General features: G+C 46.1%; 1 protein-coding gene across 1 annotated transcript; it reads right to left on the bottom strand.

The window, feature by feature from the left end:
* Positions 1-7308: 7308 nt before the first annotated feature.
* LOC146341681 (vomeronasal type-2 receptor 26-like) lies at positions 7309-20838 on the bottom strand. The gene is made up of 6 exons (XM_084807608.1): positions 20696-20838; positions 18673-18964; positions 17269-18117; positions 14997-15224; positions 9714-9840; positions 7309-8228 (listed from the first exon to the last, which is right to left on the bottom strand). The coding sequence occupies exons 1-6, from the start codon at positions 20836-20838 to the stop codon at positions 7309-7311; spliced, it is 2559 nt and encodes an 852-aa protein (XP_084663734.1).
* Between the last annotated feature and the right edge of the window lie 3106 nt (positions 20839-23944).

Below are 23944 nucleotides of genomic sequence, written 5' to 3'. Positions count from 1 at the left end.
ACTGCTGGGGGAGGTTATCCGGAGGTGTGGGCTGAGGTGCCAGCAATATGCGGATGACACCCAGCTCTACCTCTCTTTCTCATCAAACCCAGGTGAGGCAGTGGCTGTTCTGAATCAGTGCCTGGGCACGGTAATGGACTGGATGAGGGCCAAGAAACTGAAACTCAATCTAGACAAGACGGAGGTACTGTTAGTGGGTGGTTCATCTGCCCAGCTAGGTGATATTCAACCTGTTCTGGAGGGGGTTGCACTCCCCCTAAAGGATCAGGTTCGTAGTTTGGGGGTGCTCTTGGATCCAGAACTGTCACTTGAGGCACAGGTGAACTCAGTGGCATGGAGCACTTTTTATCAGTTTAGGCTGGTATACGAACTACGTCCTTATCTGGACAGAGATAGCCTAGCTACAGTTATCCATGCTCTGATAACTTCTCGTCTGGATTACTGCAATGCGTTATACGTGGGGCTGCCTTTGAAAATGGTCCGGAAACCTCAGCTGGTCCAAAATAGGGCAGCAAGATTGTTAACAGGGACTGGTCTGCGAGCTCATATTACGCCAGTACTTTTCCAGCTGCACTGGCTGCCAGTCCATTTCCGGGCCCGATTCAAAGTGCTGGTGTTAACATTCAAAGCCCTTAACGGCTTGGGGCCAGGTTACCTGAAGGATCGCCTCCTCCCATATGTGCCTGCCCGGACCTTAAGATCATCGTCAGCGGCCCTTCTCCGCGTGAGCCCCTGCCAAAGGAAGTGAGGCGGGTGGCTACTAGGAGGAGGGCTTTTTCTGCTGTGGCACCCCAGTTCTGGAATGAGCTCCCTAGTGAGGGTCACCTGGCACCTACATTGTATTCCTTTCGGCGCCAGGTGAAGACGTTTTTATTTTCCCAGGCATTTTAGCATTTTAGCTTTCTAAATTTTTAGCTTTGTTGTTTTAAATCGGTATTTTAAACTCCTGCACTGCTGCTAGGTTTTACTGTGGTTGTATTGTTATATTGTGGTTTTAATGTTCTATATATTTTAAATTGTTTTATTGAGTGTTGTTTGGTTTTAATTTTTGTGAACTGCCAGAGAGCTTCGGCTATTGGGCGGTATAGAAATGAAATAAATAAATAAATAATAAAATAATGATCCCCTATCTACTGTGTATATAGTCAGATTTCTACTAAGTAAAAGTCGTAACCCTACATTTAACAGTTGACACCTCCTTATCTGGATTCCTTTCTAAACAGTAAAAGGGTACTAATGATCTATTTCTAACGGCCTGGTACGATTGTCTCTCATCTGGCAAACCTCAGAGCTGAGACATTATAATTACTCTTGGGTGAGAAGATCATGTGGGGTGGTATTAGGTATTGGAATCTCATTTTTAATTCCAGAATTCTCTTGGAGGCTTTTGACTATAGAATTTCCTGGTCGAGCAGCAGGAGTAAGATCATGCAAATATGACAGATTTTCTTGATCTGCCACACTGCATGGCATAGTTGCCAAGGAACAGAGCAACAATCCTCCAGCACCACCTTCTGGATTTGGCCATCCAATTAGATGTTGAACCACTGCCATGCAGTGCCTCAACTCACAACCCAGACAACCTATCTAGAAGGATACCATGGTCGATGGTATCGAAAGCTGCTGAGAGGTCTTGGAGAATCAAAGGGTTGCACTCCCCCTGTCTCTCTGCCAGCAAAGGTCATCCCTGGACCAGATGGTGCTCTGGACATGTCTCCTAATGGAACTGCAGTAATCGTGGTTCCCTATTCATGACAAATCTGAGCGAGTGTGATTCAAACTCATCGCAGTGTGCTAATGAAGGTTCTCTCCCTGGCCCAGAATGTAGCACAAACCACTTGGAAAAGCTCTGCTGGATGACACTGAGAAGACGCAATGCTGGTGGAAAATAACTCTTTGCCACCCTCACTGCCACAGAGTAGGCTCAGTGATGAGCTCTAACCTGTGTTCGATCAGACTCAGCACAAGTTTTCCTCCACCTGTGTTCTAGCTGTCTCCCCTCTTGCTTCAATGCCCTCAGCTCAGGTGTAGACCAAAGAGCTGGCTGTTCTATGCTCAGAGGGAAAGGGTGCTTTGGCACGATTGTGTAGACCGCTCAAGTCATCTTTGCATTCCACAGAGCAATCTGTGCTTCTACAGGAGCACCAGCCATACCAGCAGGAAAATCCCCCAGGGCCCTTTGGAATACATCCATTAGTTTCTGGGGGTGGACCATTTTAATAGGTCCTCCACCCTTGCAGAGGGGAAAGGCCACTGAGAGTCTAAACCCCAATAGGAAGTGATGTGACCATGACAAGGGCATAGATGTTGATTCCCCCACTTTCAGATCACTATCCTCCTGCCCAGTTGAGAAAACCAGGTCAAGCGTGTGCCTTTTTACATGTGTTGGGCCAATGACATGTTGAGACAGACCCATGGTTGTCATGGAAGCCATGAAGTCCTAAGCCACTCCAGATACAGCAGCTTTGGCATGGAAGTTGAGATTCCCCAGAAACATCATCCTAGGGGCCCTCAACACCAAATCCGAGACCACCTCTGTCAGCTCAAGCAGGCAGTCTGATGGGCAGTGGGATGGACAGTACACCAGAAGAATCCCTAAACTGTCCCAGGTACCCATCCTAAGATCCACACAACTTGAATTAATAGGTAGCCTGGCAAGAGAGATCAAATTTCTATAGATCATGGCAACCACCCTCCGAGTCAGTGTTGGTGCTGCACTGAGTACCCAAGAGGACCCAGCTGGGAGAGAGTATGCCCTCCCAGTTCACCCAGTTTCTCTCTGTGATCCACCAGCAAAAGTGGCCTGTGTACTTTGACCAGGATGGAAAACACTCCTGAGAACAGCTGGAATCTATAACCCTCAAAATGAATGCTGCAACATTGCTCCCTCCTTCTTCCCAGCATAACCAGGGGGAAACAGAGCCCTCCTGCAACCATCACGTAAGGGCCCGAAGCCCGAGTCGAAGCGGTCTGCTTCGGGCCACTTTGTGCCCCTTCCGAGGTGAAGCAGAGGGGACACGAAGCGGCCCGGAGTGGGTTGGGGGCTTGGCATGTTTCAGCCCAGCCTACCCCCGGCGCCTCCAGCTCCTTACCTGAGTCACCTTCTCCTTGCTGTTGCTGTATCACTGCCGCCTCTGCTGTGCTGCCGCCGCCTCTGCCGCGCCTGTGCCTCTGCCACGCCCCCTCCTCCTGAGGCCTGGAGGAAGTTGCCTTTTAAAAATGGTGACTCCCTGCAAGAAGAGTTGCCATGTGTCCAGGCCTCAGGAGGCAGTGGTGAAGGTGATGGCGGCCAAGGCGGTGCAATGGAGAAGGTGGCAGTGGCAGCAGAGGAGGAGGAAGCCCAGGTAAAGAGCTGGGCGGTTGCGTGGGGACGTCGGGGAGAATCTGCTTCTGGTTTGGGGCCGAGGTGTGTCAGGCCCCCCCCTGACTCTGCCTGAGTTGGATCGGGACACTGTCAGGAATGCCCCTGTTGCCCACTGAATCCTCCAATAGCCAGAATCAACACTCAAACAAAAGGGCTGCTTTCCAAGCCTTTAATTCCATTCAACCTAATGAAGCTTACAGATGCGAATTGCCTGAGACTCAGGGGAAATACAAAGGAGCAGCTAACTAGGGGTATCTAAGAGTTAGGACAGCAGTTGATCTCCATTTGGGAAAAAGCGCGACAACTCTCTGAACTTAAGGAGTGGGAGGGGAAGATCTCCTCCTCTCCTGTGTGGCCTTGGGGAGCAGCTGTTGACGTCAAGCCAATCGGGCTGAGCACCTAAGCTCGGCTCCCGCAACATCTTACTTGCGCCTGCGCCTGCACCTCACGTCTAAAAGCTCAAATTGTCCCTCCCATTCCATGCCTGGGTCACTGTCTGACCATCCTTTCCATAATGCCTGTCACAGGAGCCATAGAGAGAGAGTGTGTACAGTGAAGGAAAGAGGCAAAAGACATAATACTGATATGAGTCTTTATTTCATACACTTCCTCTCTTCTTATGGTGGAGGACTAAGGATTGGGAGACAGAGCTGGGGGCTCCGACAGGCTTGTAGTGGGAGGAGAGTGGGAGGTGCCATTCCTGACATATAGGACAAACTGTGGCTAATCAGCCATTGCCACAAGCTTTTGTCTGTGTTCTGCAGATGTTCCTCTCAGGAGGTGCTCTGACCTCTCTCCTTCCTGCCACAAGTAGACCTGGCCTCTGGGCTGGAAGTCCTTAAATTCCCCCACCACGAGGGGGTAGAGATCAGGGGAACAAGTCTGCCAGCCTCCCTTGGAAGGGGGTCAGGCCTTCCCCATTGCTACATCACAGTAGTAGATTGGGCCTATGAGAGAGAGGAAGAGGGACAGTTGGGATGATGCCACTTCTCCAGGGGTAGACCTGGCCTCTGAGGGGCTGCTGAGCTGGCTCCCATCTCTGCAGGCAGATTTGGCCTCTGACTTCTGGCTGCCTGGGACTGAAAACCTTAATGCCCCTGACACAGTGTCATTTTGTTTTTCCTCTTTTGTCATGTTGTCTTCCCTATATTTCCATATATCTACATGTATTTCCCTTAAATAGTTATATTTATACCTTACTTTTAATACCTTATCACTTTTATTAATTTCTCTCTCATTTCTTAAATCCACCTTTACTTGATGTGTGTCAATAAAGGGTGCTTCCCTCTATAACTTCTCTCCCTGCTCCTAGTAGATAACCTTGTAGACTTCAGATGCCACAATGAACTCTTCATCTCATGTTGAAATGTAACAAATGTGGTGAAGAATGAAATGGATGTATGCAAAACTTGACCCTGAATGCAACTTAAAATGTAAATATCCTGAATGTACCCCATTCCCCAAAATGTTTAAGTGTCAATGGAGAACATCATGAAATGTGAAAAGCTTAAAGTGTCAACGATTCTGTGTGATATCCATATGAAACATTGTAGCTCAGGTCAGGAAAGGGGGAGAGTGTGAATGGAGAATGAATGGTTTATTACAGGAAGGCCTAATGAGGGTGCTTTGGCATGTGCTGAAGATTGCTAGAGTATCAGTTACAAAAGATGGAGATGGGCCAATTCAGAAGGGGGTCAGCGGATGTTTTAATAACAAAGGACAGTGCTTTATGACGATGGAAACAACCTTGAGAGGTGTTGGGAATCAGAAGAATGTGTCGGTCTGTCAGTAGACAAGCATCAATATTGGAATTTCGGACATGATGTATTATCAACAAAGAACCCCTCTTTAATGCCATAGGCCCCAACGAAGGAACAAGACTATAAAACCCCGGAGTTAGCCAGTGTTCAGGAGGGGCGTGGTTGCATCTGGATCATTGCATATGGACATACCAACAGTACCCTCAATCTATGGGACAGGTATTAAGTGCTCTGGCCAAGTGCTTCATCACGTGCGGTAATAGGATTTTACCATCCAGGGCATATATAGAGCGCAGTTATCTGTGTACATACAGACAGCAGGTTCTGGCTTGAACCTGGCTGAAACTCTATGCCTGTAACACCATCAGCAAGTTCTGGCATGAGCTTGGCTGCAGGGAAGCTGTGTAGCAAACAGGGACTAACTGTATATTTAGTTATTTAAGGCACCACGTTTGGGTAAGTAAGTTGTGACCAAGGAGTGTAGAGTTCCTTGAGGTACTTGCTAGGTTGTGATTAAGGAGCATGTAATTCCTTGAGGTATTTATAACTAAATTTGTAACCAGGGAGCCTGCAACTCTCTGACAGTCTTGTGGCATAAGTTTGTAACCAGGGAGCGTGTAACTCCTTGAGTATGTTGTGTTTTCTTTGTTCATTTTGGGATTTGTGTTTGTTTACTTGACGACTTTCGTTCACTAAACCCTTAACTTCTTTTTAAATGTTCTGAGTATATATCTTACCTCCATACTCCATAAGGTTCTGTGTGATTCTCACTAGGGGTGAACGAAAGTCACTTACCTTTTCTCGCAGCTTGTTCGCGGTGGGGGGGAGTTCAGGCCGGGGGGGGAGGCTTCCTGCCTCGCCCGGCCGAAATTCAGGCCGGGGGGGGAGGCTTCCCGCCTCGCCCGGCCGAAATTCAGGCCGGGGAGGAGGCTTCCCGCCTCGCCCGGCCGCGAACACGAAAGTAAAAAAAAAAAAAAACAACGTCCCCTGATAGGCTACGTGACGATTCACGTAGCCTATCACGGCTAGATCTGGAAAGTCAGCCGTGATAGGCTACGTGAATCGTCATGTAGCCTATCACGGGTAACTTAAAAAAAAAAAAAAAAAAGCGCGTACGCGAATGGCGGCCCCCATAGGGAGCCGCCATTCGCGTTCCTTATTTAGTCGCCGTAGTCTACGTAAACATTGACATAGACTACAGCGACCAAATAAGGAAGGGGAATGGCGGCTCCCTATGGGGGCCGCCATTCGCGTACGCGCTTTTTTTTTTAAAGTCACCCGTGATAGGCTACATGACGATTCACGTAGCCTATCACGGCTGACTTTGCAAATCTTGCCGTGATAGGCTACGTGACGATTCACGTAGCCTATCACGGCTGACTTTCCAGATCCAGAATCAGGGGACGTGTTTTTTTTTTCTTTCATTGCAATGGCGGGGGCGGCAGCCGGTCGAACACCGGACGAACCGCCAGCTGGACCCGCCGCCGGGAGGGACATTCAGGGAAGGTAAGTCCCGTCCCGGGGGGGGTGCGGGGGGCGGGGGGGGTGCGGAGGATTTCTCCCCGAAACTTGTTCGGGGGGCCGAACACGTTGGCGCTCGGCCCCCCGAAGTTTCGGGGAGAAATTCTCCGCCATCCCTAATTCTCACAGTCTGATCAACTGGGAAAATCACAAAATTAAAGGAGTGCATATCACTCCCATCCTTTCAACGCCCCAACAACCCTACACCTGCTTTCCTGCCCTTATTTCTCCCTCTTTGACTGATCCACCCTCCTGACCCTTGGTCGGGGTTTTGTATGTCACACAGGCACCGCCTTGCTCTCTATTGACATTCAGCTAACACGAGCTTTTCCATTTGTGGGTTGTCATGCTGGAGGGAAGACCCATATGGGCCCTCTCTGTGTCCATGCTGCACCCCAGGTGGGTTCAGAGGTGCTCCTCATGCAAGGGGCTTCTGGCCCGTGCTGGTGGCTGATGTCCCCCTCTCTCCCTGCTTCGCATTCTGGGGAAAATGTGGCTGCTAATTGGTGGCTGCCTGTCATGCCTTCCCCTGATGCCATGGTCTCAGCGGAAGAACCTGATGTAGGGCCTAGTTAAGGTATGGGATGTCAGGGTGTTGGCAGGTTGTCTCTGCCTGTTTTCACAGTTGGGGAGGCCGCTACTCTTGCTCAACTACAGCCAGATCTAGTCTGGGAAGAAGCAGGCAAGTTTTCTTTTTATTAGCTGCTCCTTAAGGTTTTGTTCAGGCCTTATTACAATTATGTAACATTTGGGACAAAAGATACACATTAGTAGTCCAGCACTAGAAGCCAGGATGGAGAAAACCTCCACAGCCACCATGTATTTCCCCTTTGTGCCTAGGTAAGTTGGGACAAATGAGACCCACACACTGCAAAACAGCAATAAGCTGAAAGTGATGAACTTGGCTTCATTGAAAGTGCTGGGCAAGCGCCTAGCAAAGAAAGCCACAACGAAACTCGTAAGAGCCATGAATCCCATGTACCCAAGAACACAGTAAAACATGATGGGCGACCCTTCATTGCATTCTACCACGGTTTCCTCAGGCAGAGAATGAGTGTCCACATCTGGGAATGGAGGAGCAATACAGAGCCACACACCACAAATCCCGACTTGAATAAAGGACCCGGAAAGAACAACAGCATTTGCCAGTCTCTTCCCCACCCATTTCCTCATCCTGCTCCCCGGTTTGGTGGCCATGAAAGCCAGAACTACCATGATGGTTTTTGCCAGCATGGAAGAAATAGCCATTGAGAAGGTGATGCCAAAAGACGTTTGTCGTAGACAGCAAGTCACAGTGTGTGGTTGACCAATGAAAAGCAGAGAGCAGAGGAAGCAGAGGAAAAGAGAGATGAGCAGAGAATAGGTGAGGTTCCGGTTGTTGGCTCTGATGATCGGGGTGTTCCTGTGTTTAATGAAGATTCCTATCACCAAAGCTGTGATCAGAGAGAAAAAGAGAGCCAGGAAAACGAAAGCGATTCCCAAAGGTTCTTGATAAGACAGGAAGTTTGGCATCTTAGGAAGGCAGTGATTGTGGTCCTTGTTTGGATATTGATCTTCTGGGCATTTGAAACAGTCATCCATGTCTGAAAAATAGAGCAGGTGCTACTGCAGTCATTCAGAGATATCACAAACATGTAAGGGTGGAGGTAGCTGGAGGGTGTCTTTGGCCCCCTTATTTCACCTGGGGCTCCTGATTCAGGCTGTTTCATCTCCCTCCCATCCAGGTGATATATAAATCTTGGGCCTGGGCAAAGGCACGAGTCCAAGGGCGAAAGCGCAAGGGCTCCTATCCCACGGCTCTCAGCAGAGGCGAGAAGCCAGAGAGAGGCAGGACAGAAGACACAGTGGGAGACTGGTCTTAGTTTCATAAACCCACTACTAACACTGACAGTAGCAGTTATCTGCACATGTGCTCAGTGCATGTACGAGGTGTACACTTTTCAGAAGTAAAAGCTCGGAGTCCTAGGCTATGTGTCCATGACCACATCTTACTGTAGAGCCAAGGTGTTGTTGTCTATATGCCATGCTTTTAGAAGAGATTCCTGCAGTTACTGTGATAGTTACTGCTCGCTGGCTGAAGACATCATCATCAAAAAATGTTCAGCTCTGTAAGCAGTGGAGAAGATTGGAAGCCCAAAGGATTCGAATCATCTAGAGGCTGATAGTGGAATATTATCTTTTTATCTACTGTAAGATTTCCTGGAGAAGTACGATGGGAATGGAAGACCAAACTCCCAGTGAAATCCAACTAGTCGCATGCAAAACCCCGCAGCTGTGGGGATGCACGCTCCCATCTGCTTTCAAAGGCACATCAGGCAGTTCAGTGGGACCCAGATGAGCACTGCAATGTGGATGCAAATGGAATTCAGATGTGCCTGTGTAACCACCTTTGCTGCACACGCTAAACTCCCTAAATGGCTTTCTTTCCTGGATCATGGCAAATCCTGGGATGAGGACCAGGGGAAGAAAGTGTTAGGATCTGGTAAGTAGTACTTAATTTGGAAGAGTGAATGAACAAAAGGATCATGTTAAATGGAAGCTGCCAGGGGTGGGGGGTGGGGAGTGGAGGAGGGCCTCCCTTGGATAAAACACTAATGCCCCAGAGCCTGTGGGACAGGGTAGAACTTTTCATACTCCATGACTTTCTTTTAGTATAATGTTGTTCACCCTTAAACACCCCATTATCATTAATATTGGCAGCCTTTCAAAGTGGGATACCAGGTTCACTCCTTTCCCCCTACGCCTCTTGCAAAATTTAATCTGTTTACTTCCCACATTCCTTACACTCTGCGAGGAGGTCAGAGTATCTTACATATGATTCCAGGTAATCTCCCATTCAGCAGCACAACGGCATCATCAATCTTCAGGCCATTATATGCATTCATCTTTTGCTCTGTGTACAGCTTTGAAGATCTACCCATGTGGGTGTGTTATTTGTGAAATAAGTTGCTTTTTCAAGTCATCCCTATTATTTTTTAAGCTTCCCAAGAAGAGGTGATGCGAACCCATGTGAAGAAATTTTACATGGCCTTAATATACTCCAGACTGTAGCATGTTGTATCTCTTACCCTTCGAGTCTGCAATCTTCCCTTCTGAGCATGGTGCACAATCGTAGCAACAGAATGGCTCCCCTTCTTTCTTTTGCTTGCTGTACCCTGGACGGCAATGGTCGTTACAAACAGCAAGTGGCAAGACCTATCCACAGAAAGTGGGCATTCTGTATGTGCTCCATTTTTGTGCTCTTGTCTTTTCTCCATATGATTAACATGTCTTGCATTGAAATAATTGCCTAATAGTCTTAAAAAAGAACATGGTATGGAACTCCATTTTGTACCCCATGAACTGCCATTGTCCAGTCAATAATCATTTCTCAAATTAGTATGTAGTAGTCCAACGGTGTTACTATTTTAATGGTGCGTGCAAGCAAGAAATCTTGCCTGCAATGGTGCCTGCAAGCAAGATTACAAAATTTATTAAACCAAAGAAGAGATATTATCATAATGAACAATGGAGAGAAATGGGTCTGGCCCTTTTTCAGAAAAATTCCTAGGAAGTTTTAGTCCTTAGTGTCTAAGATGGAAGTGAGGTCGGTCCCAGTTTTTGATGGCTATATTTGCATGTCCAAATGGAAAAGTCATTTTAGGGAGGTGTTTAATGATCCGACCACTCAAGGAATGGATTCAAAAGTTGGCTTTGACTCTAACTGCAGCCGTCATTGGGATTGTGTTATGATAGATGAAGCCAAAGCATTGATGTTAAGTCTACAGAAAGGGAAGGCTCCTGCTGGAAATGGCTTCCCCCCAGAATTATTTCTCTCTTTTCCAGATTGCTGGGCACCTATACTTGCAACTCTGTTCTCCCTTACAGATCAATCTGGTGATCAATCCAGGTGGCTTTCAGTTGTGATGGTTCCCATCTATAAAAAGGGTCCTAAAGAAAGACTGAAGGCAAAAGGAGAAGGGGACAGCAGAGGATGAGATGGCTAGATAGCATCACCGATGCAATGAATATGAACTTGAGCACGCTCTGGTAGATTGCGCAGGACAGGAAGGCCTGGCGTGCTATGGTCCATGGGGTCACGAAGAGTCGGACACGACTGAACGACTGAACAACAACAAAGGACAACCCAGCAAATTATAGACCCATTAGTCTTTCTGATGTGGCAGGGAAAAGTTATGCCAGACATCTCTTAGAGAAACTGGAGGATTGGGTTGAGGAAAAGGCTTTGCTTGCTCTAGAGCAGGCTGGATTCCATGCAGGGTGATCAACACTTGATCATTGCCTCTTACTTAAACATATTATAGATAAATATTTGTTGGCTTTCACCAAACAGATTTTGGTAGCTTTCGTTGACTTAAAAGCTGCTTTTGATTCCATTTCATGGAAATGTCTGTGGATTAAGTTACAATCCTTGGGAACTGATGCATGTCGACTAAATTGTATTATGGGTCTATACTCAGTAGGGGTGTACGAAACCCCATTTACCTGGTTCTGCTGGGTTCTGCGGCGGGGGGGAGGCGATCCGGTCCTCCCTCTGGAATTCTTGACGGGGGGGGGAGGCAATCCGGTCCTCCCCCCTGGAATCTTGCCCGGCCGGCTCCGCTCCGCGGCCAGTCCATGAAGCCACCGGCCAGGCCAATCCTCAACAGGGCCTCCATCTGCTGCCGGGCTGCTGCGGACACAAATGGTGTCCTGTGTAGGGGATACCATTTGCCGATTTGCGTCCCTGTGCTAGGCCTTGATAGGCTATGTATATATTTATGTAGCCTATCACGGCTAAAGCAGGGATGCAAATGGCATCCCCTATGCCATTTGCGTCCCTGCTTTAGCAGTGATAGGCTATGTAAATATTTATGTAGCCTATCACGGCTAAAGCGGGGACGCAAATGGTGGCTGCTACGCCATTTGCGTCCCTGACTTTTGCCGTGATAGGCTACATAGATACTTACGTAGCCTATCATGGCGTAGTGGCTGCCATTTGCATCCCTGCTTTAGCCGTGATAGGCTACATAGTAGTCCGTTCCACCATGGCATCATTGGAGTCCGTGGCGGAATTCTTCAACATCGCTAATACTCAGAGACCTCTCTTAAAATTAGAGTAGGCCAAGAGGGTCATCTATCTAATATGGTGTCTGTTACAATAGGAGTTAGACAAGGATGCTTACTGGCTCCACTTCCTTTTAACCCTTTTTAAAACGATGTTGTAGGGTTTTTAAAAGGGGATTGTTATTTTCCAGTTAAAGTTGGTCACAACAAGATTTCTATCCTTCTTAACGCAGACGATACCATCCATATATCTCATGGTCAGGTAGGATTGTGAAGACTGCTAAGGCAGTTTAGTCACTATTGTAGAAATGAACAGCTTTCTATTAATTACAGTAAAACTGAGATACTGGTGTTTGGTAAATCAAGGCATGTTTACAATTGGAAAATGGGTGGGAACAGTTTAGAGTAAGTCCCCTCTTTTAAGTATCTTGGGGTCATATTCCAGCAATCAGGGTCTTGGTCCCTCCAGATACAAACCAGTGCTGTGCTGGCTGATAAGATTCTTAGTGGGTTGTTATGCTTCCATCGGACTAACAGAGGTAAACTTGTGAATTTGGTGCTAGAACTTTATCGGGTTAAGAGTCCTGCCACAAATACTATATGGGGCCCCATTGTGAGCAGTGGTTAAATTAGATCCAATTGAAAAAGCCCAAAATAAAGTTTTGCACAGACTCCTTTCTGTCCTAGTTTCTACTAAATTGGTAATAATCCATGCTGAATTAGGACTGATGTCAATAAAAGCAGAAGCCTTTAAATTAGCCTTGTTCTTTTGACTAAACGTGTTATTTAAGCAGACGTCTGACTTTGTATTGACTGCCGTTGAGGAAATGGGCTCCAATTCTCGGAGATAAAAGATTCTCTTCATTATTGCAAACATGGCATTTTCCATACCCTTCTTACTGACACTGAGTTATGATAGAGCAAAGTCATTACTACTGCAACGCCTTAAAGAGATGCAGTTAGGGATGGCGGAGAATTCCGCCACGGAGTCCATGGTGGAACAGACCACCCCACCTCGCCATCCAGTGAAGTCTGACCTGGCCAAATCCTACCTGGCAGGCTGGTACCGCTGGCTCCAGCTCCGGCTGGGTTCATCTGCAGCCGGTCTTTGGACGCGAATGGCGTCCGGCCTAGCGGACGCCATTTGCGTCCCTTTCCCTTTTGTGATATGCTACATAAAGCTTTATGTAGCCTATCACGGAAGGGGAAGGGACGCAAATGGCATGCACTACACCATTTGCATCCCTTCCCTTGATAGGCTATGTAAAGCTTTATGTAGCCTATCACGGAAGGGGAAGGGACGCAAATGGCCTTCGTGAGGCCGGATGCCATTCGCATCTGGAGACCGGCTGCGTCCGGATGTCCGTGGCGGAACAGAGCACTCCCACCCACCACCCTGTGAAATTTTCTCGGGACGGATCCTACCTGGCATTGGCCAGTCTGGTCCATCTGCTGCCCCGGTCTGCGGCCGCGAATGGCTGCCCGGTCTGCGGCCGCCATTTCCCCCCTACTTTAGCCGTGATAGGCTATGTAAATATATATGTAGCCTATCACAGCTAACGCAGGGATGCAAATGGCATCTGCTATGCCGTACGCAGTTTGCGACTGCAGCCCGGCAGCAGTCAGAAGTGAGGCTGTGGATGGGCCCGGCTGGCGGCTCTGTGGAGTCGCTGCGGAGCGGAGCCGGCTGGGGAGGATTCCAGGGGGGATTAATGGATTGCCTCCCCCCCCAGAGGATGCCCTGGAATGGAACCAGGTAAGTGATCCGCCCACCCCTAGTTTTTTATTAAATGATTTTAACAAATATGTAACTTTCAGAACTGCTAAATTTCTTGTACTGGTCCTGCACTCGCGTGAAAAGGCCAAGGGGATGGATGTGATACATCTGTGTGACGTTGTATAATGGCTGGCTGCTAATTACACTAAACTTTTGCTTGCTTGTTTGCTTGCTTGCTTGCATGAGTTTATCATGTGGCACCATATTCTCCCTCCCCTTCCAGTTTCCTTTAGAGAGACCGTTTGCATTCTGCAAACATCGATATTTACCAGACTGCCATTGCAATCGTCCTCCCCCATTTCAATATGAGTCCTAAAGGACAGGATAGGAAATTATTCTAGAAATTAAAACATGACCATTTAAATGCCCTAGCCGAGAGGAAAAGTGGTTGAAATATGGTAGGTGTAAAGGAATTGACATGCTATTGAAATGACCAGTCAGATATTGTCTATCAACCACCTGTCAGTTGAGAGATGTCAAATTTTTGTCAAATACAGAAGTCACTGCGTAGGTGACAGCATTGCATCCTGTAAAATTATGTTTTTGTGTCATTCATTACCTTAGTGAGGGTGTGTATGAGGGCATCTTGTCCCCTATCCCTGAAGCAGGCGGCAGCTAGCACCATAGCCAGGCTTCTCCCACTAGCAACCTGGTGTAATTGGAGGCATCTCCAGGCAAGACCACTGAGCGCAGGAGTAGGGAGGGGAGCATAACTAGGCTGTTATGTATGGAAATTCAAAGGTATGCAGAGCCGTACTGATTTTAAAAGCTTCACTGAGTCCGGGGGGGGGGGGCGGGGAAGGGTGGAGAGCAAGCCTCTTCCCTTCTCCACACCTACCATTTGATGACATTTGGTTCTACTCATCTGCCTGATACAAACTGATTTTTTTTTTTTTAATGTGTGCACTTCATTACTGGCTACTGTTTGCCTCGGGAGGAGCTAACCGGATTTCATGAAAATCTGCATTTAAACGGAACCACCCCAAAACCCGTTTCCATGTAGATTGGCTCCCAGGTTGAAATCCGTACTCAGACATGAAGCCCATTTAGTGACCTTGGGGCAGTTATACACTCTCCGTGTACCAGCATTGTTGTGAAGATAAAAGGGGTCTTGGTTGCATGTCTGTATGCTACCCTCAGCATCTTGCAGAGAAGGTGGAATAAAAATCTCACAACATGATAACCCTAATCCTAACCTTTTACAATGTTAATGGTACTGTTTCACAATAACAACCCTCTGTAATTGTACCAAATATCAAACCTGCTGATGATTATCTTTTCTGTTGTTCTTATAAAATGAATTATGTTAAAAAAAATACTTAGCCATCCTTTCACAATATCAACCACTAGTCAATTGACCAAATATTTTTTGACAATTCAGATGCCCAGGCCTGTTTCCAAATTCCTACACCCAGGTCTGTGGTTTCCAAAAGCTTTCAATTAGAAGGGAGGGAAGGATGTTCATGGGATAGTATTGGACCACTTTCCTCTTCAGCTTGGTTAGAACCTGCAGACTGCCAGATCCCACCTGGTTAAATTTTCTGTGCCATCTGATGATCTTCTTGTTAAGGGTCACTTCTTTGCCTGGAGAGGCCTGGGGATCCATGCGTCCAGCTGTTCTTCTAAGGATGGATTGGTTTGGGAAAGTGACCCAGTTGATAATGTCAAATCCAGCTTCTAATTCACCATTGCTGTTAAAAAACACCTTGTCTCCAGCACTGTTGTTAAATGAGGTGCTCCTCAGAAAAGGGTGAAGCTACAAGCAAATGAAGTAAAAGCAGACTGCATGACACTATGAAAAGGGACAACTAGTGTGGTGTGTGTATGTTGAAAGAATGTATGGAATTGGCTTTCTCTCTTGAGGGCAGTAGTAGTTCAAAGCAGGGGGAGGCAAACTGGTGCCTGTGGGCTCCCATGCACCCCTGCATAGCTTGCTTCGGGGCCATCAAAGTGCCGTACCCCCTTCCTCTTTTAAGGAAAAATTAACTGCATGTAAGAAAAGGAAGACATTATCTTACCGGCAGCTGGGATTGCTGTGAAAGAAGTTTCTGTTGGTGCTATTGTTAGGGATGCACGAATTCTGTAAAATCCGTTCCGTCTGTGTTTTGTGGATTGTAAGGCGCCTTTCGTTCCATTGCCCACCCATCGATGGAATTGGATTTTTTTCTTTCCAAATTTGCCCAAATTTGTAAGTGCACAAATCCACATCTGCACAAATTTGCACATGCAATTCCCCCCAAATGTGCATTTTCACACTTTAGCTTATGGGGGAAATGTGCATTTCTGGCTGTTTTTTTTTAAATTATTTTGTGTATTTTTCAATGACAAAATTTGCACAAAACTTGGGAATGTAAGAAAAACAAGCCTGCAAGTCTGTGGAATCCACCTGGCAGGGAAAAGCCAGTCCACTTCAGAATCCATGGGTGGGATTCATGAAAATCCAAACTCATTTGGTTCCATTGCAGATTTCTCTGACATCCCTAGCTGCTATTTAGTATGTTGTTAAGCATGCTGGGGCTCAGACCACACCCCTGCCTTTTATTCAGCCTTTGGGGCAGACTACTTGTCCTTTGTCATGCCTCTTGTAGAAGCCATTTTGTAGTGGTGTCCTGGACAGTTCATCAAGTTGCCAAATGTTTCCATGGCCAGATAAGGTTGCCTACCCAGCTTTAAAATCAGGTATTCTAGAGCTAGTAAACTGAAAATAGACAGTTCTGCCATTTGGTATAATATTAAAATAAGATATTAATATCTCTCTTGGCTTCAATTTAGCTTAAGAGTTGAAGTGGTGGCTTAAGGGCCTTCGGTAGCTGGAATTATAAATGGCTGCTCCCAGTGACCTCATCCTGGTGGAGTTGAAAACTCCTAGAAGTGGTTCAATTATAGAGAAACACAGCTGCCTGGGTCTCTGACCTCTCCTTGGGGGTGTGGCTGTGGGGACTGTCATGATGAGTCCCTGATCTTCAGAATTTGCCACTACACCACTGCGCTCTACAAGCTATAGCAGGCACCCATCCCCCACAAAAGGCACACCTCACGGCACGAAAATCTGAGTTCTTTCACATTTTAAATAACAGATGTGACCTCACGCTTGCATGACCAAACAGCAAGAGGTACACAAAAACACATACGTGTTGAGAATGGCAGTTCCTGCTGGCAAACAAAAAAGTGGAGTATGGTACCTGCTAGAGCCACACTAATTACAAAAGGGGAATACGAGGTGTGAATGCATATTCAGTGAGGTAGATGAGGTTCATAAGGACCTTACTTGTGAAAAAAGGACTCACACGCTACCTGTATTCTCCTACTGGTGCTGCTTATTCAGTACCTTCGATTACATAGCCCCATGTGATCAGGATGCCCAGTTCCATGGGTTTTTCTGCTGGGAGGACCCCTTGTGTGTGACCACCCGCTGAAGCACAGAGGTTCCTTTGTAGATGCCCATGCTCAGTGCTCGAATAAAGGGGAAATCAGGACAGGGCTGGGAAGCCATGTTAGGGCTTCCCTACGTATTAGTAATAGGGGATAAAGTCACTTTGTGTTTGCATGAATAGGAGGAGGATTGGCTCATGCAGAGAAATGGAAGGAAAGGAGCCCATTTATGAGGAAGGAGTTTGGCAACAATCGTGGGAAACAACTTATAGGGTGGATGACTCTAATACAAGAAAAGGGACAGGGAGGCAGGAGGACGTTTCAAAGAAAGGATATCTGTAGACATAAGTGCTTTCTCTAAGCAATGCTCTTGAACACATTAGCTGTCTCATATTAATACAGTTGGTTGCATTGGTGAGAGATATTACCTGCCACTGCCAGTGATGCAAATTTGGAAGGTCACACATTTCTCTTTGTTTGGGCCTGGATGAGCACATGGCATGTATGGCATGTGCCACAGCATGGACAGCATTGTAGATGCTGTAGCTTTGTCCAGTCATGGTCATTTCAAAAAATGGCCCAGGAAGGTGCTCCAACTTCTCCTCTCCATTGCAGCTTTCTCTGTTCTCCTCACCCAGATTAGAATCTGGAGAGGAACATTTGAATGCCTGCTCCCAGAAGACTCCAATAAAACCATCTCCTTTTGGACAGCGAGGGTTTAGGGTCTGAAGGAAATGTTGGAACTCCAATATCTCACTGGAGTGAATTGTGAAGGACAAGGAGCCATGGAAGACCTGAGAATCTGACCCCTGTTGAAATGTGTTTGATGTGAAAGCCCATTCAGTGGTCATAATCCACACCTTGCTTATACCTGTCACATCTACATCTGCTGTTACTCCCAGAAGTATTAATCCAGTTAAAGCAAACATAGTCTGGGTATGTGCGTTTATGATAATGACATTGGTCCGGTTTAGAAGAGATGCCATGTTCTCTACGTATTCCATTAGGTGTAAAAGATCATAGACAGAAGCCATGTGTTGTATTCTTTCAGTGAAAGCTGCACAGATGCCACTCTGGGAAAGCATTGGTGTCAATGTTTGCATGAAATGTATCCCTTTGTCATCATCCATTGCAATGATCCCAACCCATGTCCATTGGAAATGCAGTAGTAGCTGGACAATTCCAGTGTACTGATACTCTTCTTTGGGGACCATCCGGTAAATGGAAGGGAACTTGGTTTTATCATTCATTACTGGAAGGAGGAAGCAATATGTGACCTAAGCAAAAACAAAATAACATTTACTTTGGAGGCATAGACTGTGTAGGTTTGAGCTGTGCGGTCAACTGCTTGCTAAATTTTAATGAGTTTTCCCAGATACTGTTGATGAATTGCTTCTCAATAAGTGCTCCATCTTACTGTGTTCAGCAGCACAACGGGAATCATACTTTTACGGAGATGCTGTTGGGTAGAGGATTAGGCTGCTTTTCAGTATGGTAGTCTTCTTTGTCTACATATCCATAAAAAGACTTAATTCAGATATATGGTTCATAACTGACATGACTTCAAGGAGAGATTCTCACGCTATAACACCATGCTGTTTCCATGCTTGGTATCTTTTTTAAATAAGTGAGACCTCTCTGCTTTAAGTCAACAACAACAGCAACAACAACAGAAGCAGCAACACTTTAAAATACATATATAAATTACTATTGTGTCAGCCACACCATCAAAATGATGTACAATTTCCCTTCCCCCTCCCAAGCAGTTGCAATTCAGGGAAGGGGTGAATAATTTGTCAAACTGTGAGCTCTAACTTATGACCAAGTCTTACCTGTGGAATCTTGTAGGTGCCTATGATGTTGGCTATGTGGAAGGAGGTTTCAGAGTCAAGTCCCCCAATGACTGCTACCAGATTCTTCTGAATGCCACAGTTGTAGTTGGGAGCAGGCCTGTGCCGGGTGGACAGAAGAATCAGTGTGTTCTGATAAGTCAGCCTTGCATCAAAGTAGCTATCATAGATATGGAATCCCAAGGTGACATTGGGTAATATCTTGGGTGTGTCATTGATCTCCTTTACAGCAAATACCAAAGCCAGGACATGCTGGTAGTTCTTTGGCACTGAACTGAAATGACAGTTACACAATTTAGAAGCTGAATCTACTCTTTATGGCTCTCTTGAGTGTCTGCTTCAGGGCAAGTACCTGCCTCAGGTCAGCTGTGAACATCATTTTAGGATCAAGGTGTACATTACATCAACATTATACAGAGACAGGAGAGACATAATGTTTCAGAAATTGAAACAATGTACTGGGATATCATGTCACTTTAAACAAATCCACCTAATTGAAGTTCAACCATATAAATATGAGGATATGGCGTGGTGCCTGTGACTGATATGGTATAGTAGGGCGTGCCTGTGGTTGAGAAAACTAGAGAATATCAGGCACAGTGTCATTCAAAAACTAATATAGAAAGGGTAGTAACTGAGTGGATCCGAAAGAGAAGGATGCATGAGGTGATGAACTACGACCTCTGACCAGAGTGGTTTTCAGCCCAAACCTCATAGTTCTGTAGTGAAGTACACTGCTAATAAACGATTCACTCCAAGTTTCAAAGGTAGCAATGTTATGCTCCTGCATTTGTCAGGGCTGCTGAAGTACAATCTTGAACAGTTCACAGATGGTGACACGCTTGTTATGCTCCAGTTCCAGTGCCAAGGATCACTGCCTGAGCTCCGCATGTCCCTCCTGCCCAGCCACCCAGTGCACACACTATAACACACCGGAGAGTGACGTGCCCACCTCAGGCGGCACACTGCGAGGAGTGGCAGATGAGGGCTGGCTCCGCCCCCCTCTCCCAAAAGTTGCCTTTGCATTTCCGCTTGGAGCGGTTGGGGCTGTGGCGCTGCTACTGCTGTTCCTCCAGGCCTGTCCTTGACCTTGCTGCTGCTTTTTTTCACCCGGGCCTAGCACACCCTCACAGGTCGCTGCTCCTCGCCTGTGCTGCTCGCCCTGTAGGCAACCACTGGGTTGCCTCCTCCACTGCTAAATGTAGTATTTTGGCATCTTTATTTTTCTCAGTTGGCCAGACAGCTTTGGTTATTGGGCCTTTATGTATTACAGAAAGGTAATAAATATATATGTCAGGAGCACGCTAGCTGCCTCTTAAAGTCCCTTCCAATAGCCAACTCAAGACACAGACGAAAGGGATTCTTTCCAAGGCTTTATTCCTTTACAACTTAATGACTCTTTCAGATGCTAATTTTCAGCGACTGAGCAAGGAACTGCACTGGGGTAGCTAGCAGAGTAGCCTAAGCTCTGGCTAAGGCAGTTGGTCCCCATTTGAAGGAGTAGAGCGGGAAAACTCTGAACTTATGGGCTATGAAGAGGTCCTCCCTCTTACCCGTGGGTCCTCGGGACGTGACCGTTGTCGTAGCGCCAAGCAGGCACAGCGCCTCCTCTCGGTGCCCTCTATTGGCGCCTCTCCCTGCGTTGGCGCCGAGCGTCCACCAACACTCCATCCCCCGCTCTTTCACTGCCAGGGTCGCCAGCTCTCTCAGGAACGCAGGCAGGAGGAATCTCTCCCTGCAGCTGCACCTCTGAAAGACAAGCGGGCTCCTCTCCCAAAGGTTGTTGCTCTTCCTCAGAATCAGAACTGCTTTGGGGCTCTATGGGCTCAGTTTCCACCCTGACAATATAAATGCATTTGGATAATTCTTTTTTTTAAATTTATGTCAAAAAGCAGATAAATTGCTTTCTGAGTGTGGTATTCTTACAAATCGATAGAACTATCTCAAATGATATTTCATTACTTGTAACATGGCTTTGTGCATATGATGGAAAATATTTCCTTACATGGGCTCATCAAGTGGCTTGGTTTTAGGGCGTTCCATGAAAGCTATAAGGTCAGTGACGGAGAACAGCTGAGAGACCATCCCACCAATGACGAGGTCTCCCGGCTGATAGTATTCATGCACGGTAGGAAGGGGGTCATTCATGCTGCACAGATGATGGTGGGCCATGGACTCAGCATGAGGCAGCAGACACAGTAAAACCAGCAGCAATGTAAAGAAAACAGGCATCATGAGGGAACTCCTAAACCACAAATCTCCAACACAGAATCCATGATTTCCATCAAACTCATTGTCACCCTTCCTGCAGCCTGGTTGCATGACTCTACTTGCCACGTTTCCTTACTTTCATGACAGATTGATAAATGGCCTGTAAACTCTAAATGGGAAATACCAAAGAAGGATTGATGGAGTGCTGCATGTCCATAGTCCCTAACCCCAGTTCTGAACGTCACAAGGGTAATCTATATACATTTGCAAACTCGTTTATGTGATCAGGGTGGCCTCTGCGATCCATGTTGGCTTGGGAAAGACAAATTATTCACCACAGTCATTTGAGGTAATTACAAAGTGCACAATTACTTTCCCAAAGTATGTATATTTTTGTGTCATCGTGAAAGAAAATATGTTTTTCAGCAACTTAATTAGTGACGGGTGGAATCTTCTGTAAGTCCTTAGTGGTCACCAAGCCTAAGGAGCCAGGAAAAAATGAATTACTTTATTTGGGTCCTGTCATCATTCCTGACACTGAGATACACATACTGATATCCTATCATATAAGCACATGTAGGTTGCTGAAGGCTGAAGCTCAGTTGTGATTATATAGGATGCTTCTTAATTATGTTTTGACACATCTCCTAGTTGCCTGCCTGTCCATGGTTTATGTTTATAATTTATGGCCACACATCTAAAACTTTGGAGGACATGACTGTGTGGAGTGATTTAACTGGGTAGCCTTTTTTTAAATTAAAAAAATAGCATATGACTCTAGTCAAATTAAGAATTTGGGGGCTATGTATTTCATATCTTTGGTGTATTTGGGGCCCTGAGCAACCAGAGGTATCTTGGGATAAAAGGAAACACCCACTTATAGGTCAGTAACTGGTTAAGGAGCAGAAAACAAATATTAGAAATAAATGGACATTTTTCACAATGGTAGGATGTAAACAGTGGGGTGCCTCAAGGATCTGTACTGGGATTGGCACTTTTAAATTTGTTCATAAATGATCTGATTCTTGGTCAGGGTTTTGTATGTTACAGGGCCTTGTCATCTGCTGAAATTCAGCCGACACAAGCTTTTGCATGCATGTACCCTTGCTGGATGGGGACACCCATGTGAGCCCTCTCTGTGCTAATGCTGCCCCCCAGGTGGGTTCAGAGGTGTTCCTCCCACAAGCACCATCTTGTCCATGGTAATACATGATGTCTCCCTTTCTCCCATCTTCACATTCTGGGAAAAAATTGTGGTTGCTAATTAGTGACTTCCAAGAAGAGGTCTGTTGCTACTGCCACAAAACAGCATCCGTGTTTGGATGTCATGAGGTTAATTTCCTTCTCTGTGTGCTCAAACAAAAAGGTCAGAAGTTCAGGAAGCCAATGGATGACAGGGGCTTATAGATCTACAGAGCAAGGAAGGGAACAGGAGGTCCAGCTAAAGGTCAGAAGTCTTGCTTATCCTTTTCTGACTCTGACTCTGCCTTAGCCTTTTGGTGCTGAAAAGACAGCTCTGAAGGAAAAATAATTTTCTGTTCAGCAAAGAGGTCAGCTGAAGGAATTTAAGGCAAAGGTAAGCCCTCCTGATTGGTCAGAGTTACCAGAGCAGAGGCTAACTTTAACATATATAAACTGGAGCCCCGAAAAGGGATTGTTAGAAGAGAGAAGAAGTTGGAAGTCTGGATGGAATCAGATAAAGAAGGAAAGCTGAGTACTCTGACAGTAAGACATGGGAAGAACTTGGATAAAATAGGGACTATCCAGTTGGGATTGTAACAAAATCACAATGCTTGCCATGTGGAGTTTATATTAATGTCAATATGTTCTTGCTGTGTTCAGTAGAACTTATGTAAGCTAGCGTTAACTGTTTGATAGTGAGTGAGTGAAAGGTGGGAGGGGCTTGTGTGTGTCTCTGTGTGTGGAGACTAGGGGTGTATGGATTCCCCACCATCTGTTCTGGTGGGGAATCCGTGGGGGGAGGAAGAGATCCGTTCCTCCCCCCCAGAATCCTCCAGAGTGGCTCCTCTCTGTGAGGATTCCGGGCGGGGGGGGGGAACTGGCTTGAGGGCTGCTTACCTTCCCTCCTGCCAGACAGAGCCATTCGCCTCCTCCCTGTCCCTGCCAATTGCCATGTCTTTAAAAACAACAATAACAGGCGATCGGGAGGATGTGCCTGTAGACTTAGCTGCCAATAGAGTCATGAATCTTGCATCTAAGTCTATGTGTCCATAGGCTCATACGCAGGATTCACAGCTATATTCGGTGTATAAGTCTATAGGCACATCCTGCTGATTGCCATTTTTTATTTTTTAATATATATTTTTTAAAAATAATTTTTTAAAAAATAAATAAATAAAAATGGCATTTGGCAGGATGTGCCCATAGACTAGTGGAAACTGAGTTTATAAAAGGCAGGAGCAGACAATTAGTTGGTTGGATAGGGCCTTAGGGTCTCATTAAGCTACATCTAGATAGTGGGGCTGTGAGAATACAAGTTAGAAGGGGTAGAGTAGGCAGGGTAAGACTGAGAGCTGAGTAATTAATTATAAAATATAACATCTCTTGTATTAAATTAAGTTTAATCTGTTTGTTTTTAAATGATAAAATCCCACATTTTGTTCATCTTTCTGCACTACCAATAGGGTTCATATTTCCTGGGTACCTCTGTTGGCTGGGCAAAGGGAACCAGTTAGGCATATCAGGTGTCTCTTTTACTTGGTGAATTTAGGGGCTGAAGCCTGTGGGACAGTGAGGACAGCTGTCTCAAAGTCGAGGCAGATGGACCTGAGGGAGGGTTACCTCACAGAACAAGAAAAAGAAAGAAAGCTGCTAGGAAAGCTGAGAACTCTGACAGTAAAATATGGCTGGGGAGAACATGAATAAAATAGGGACAACCTTGCTTGGAATAGCTGGATATATTTAATCCTGGTTATTTTCTTATTCTTACGTTCTTATACTTTTGTTTTTATGGTTTATTGTATCCATCCCGTTATTGAAACATATTTAGAAATTTAATTTGTTAACTTATATTTTGTGGTCT

Source organism: Heloderma suspectum, chromosome 6, assembly GCF_057233095.1.
Source record: "Heloderma suspectum isolate Gila_16-S chromosome 6, 16-S_ref, whole genome shotgun sequence".
NCBI lineage: Eukaryota > Metazoa > Chordata > Lepidosauria > Squamata > Helodermatidae > Heloderma > Heloderma suspectum.
Note: the sequence above shows the minus strand (reverse complement) of the source record. Positions and strands in the feature narration are given on the sequence as shown.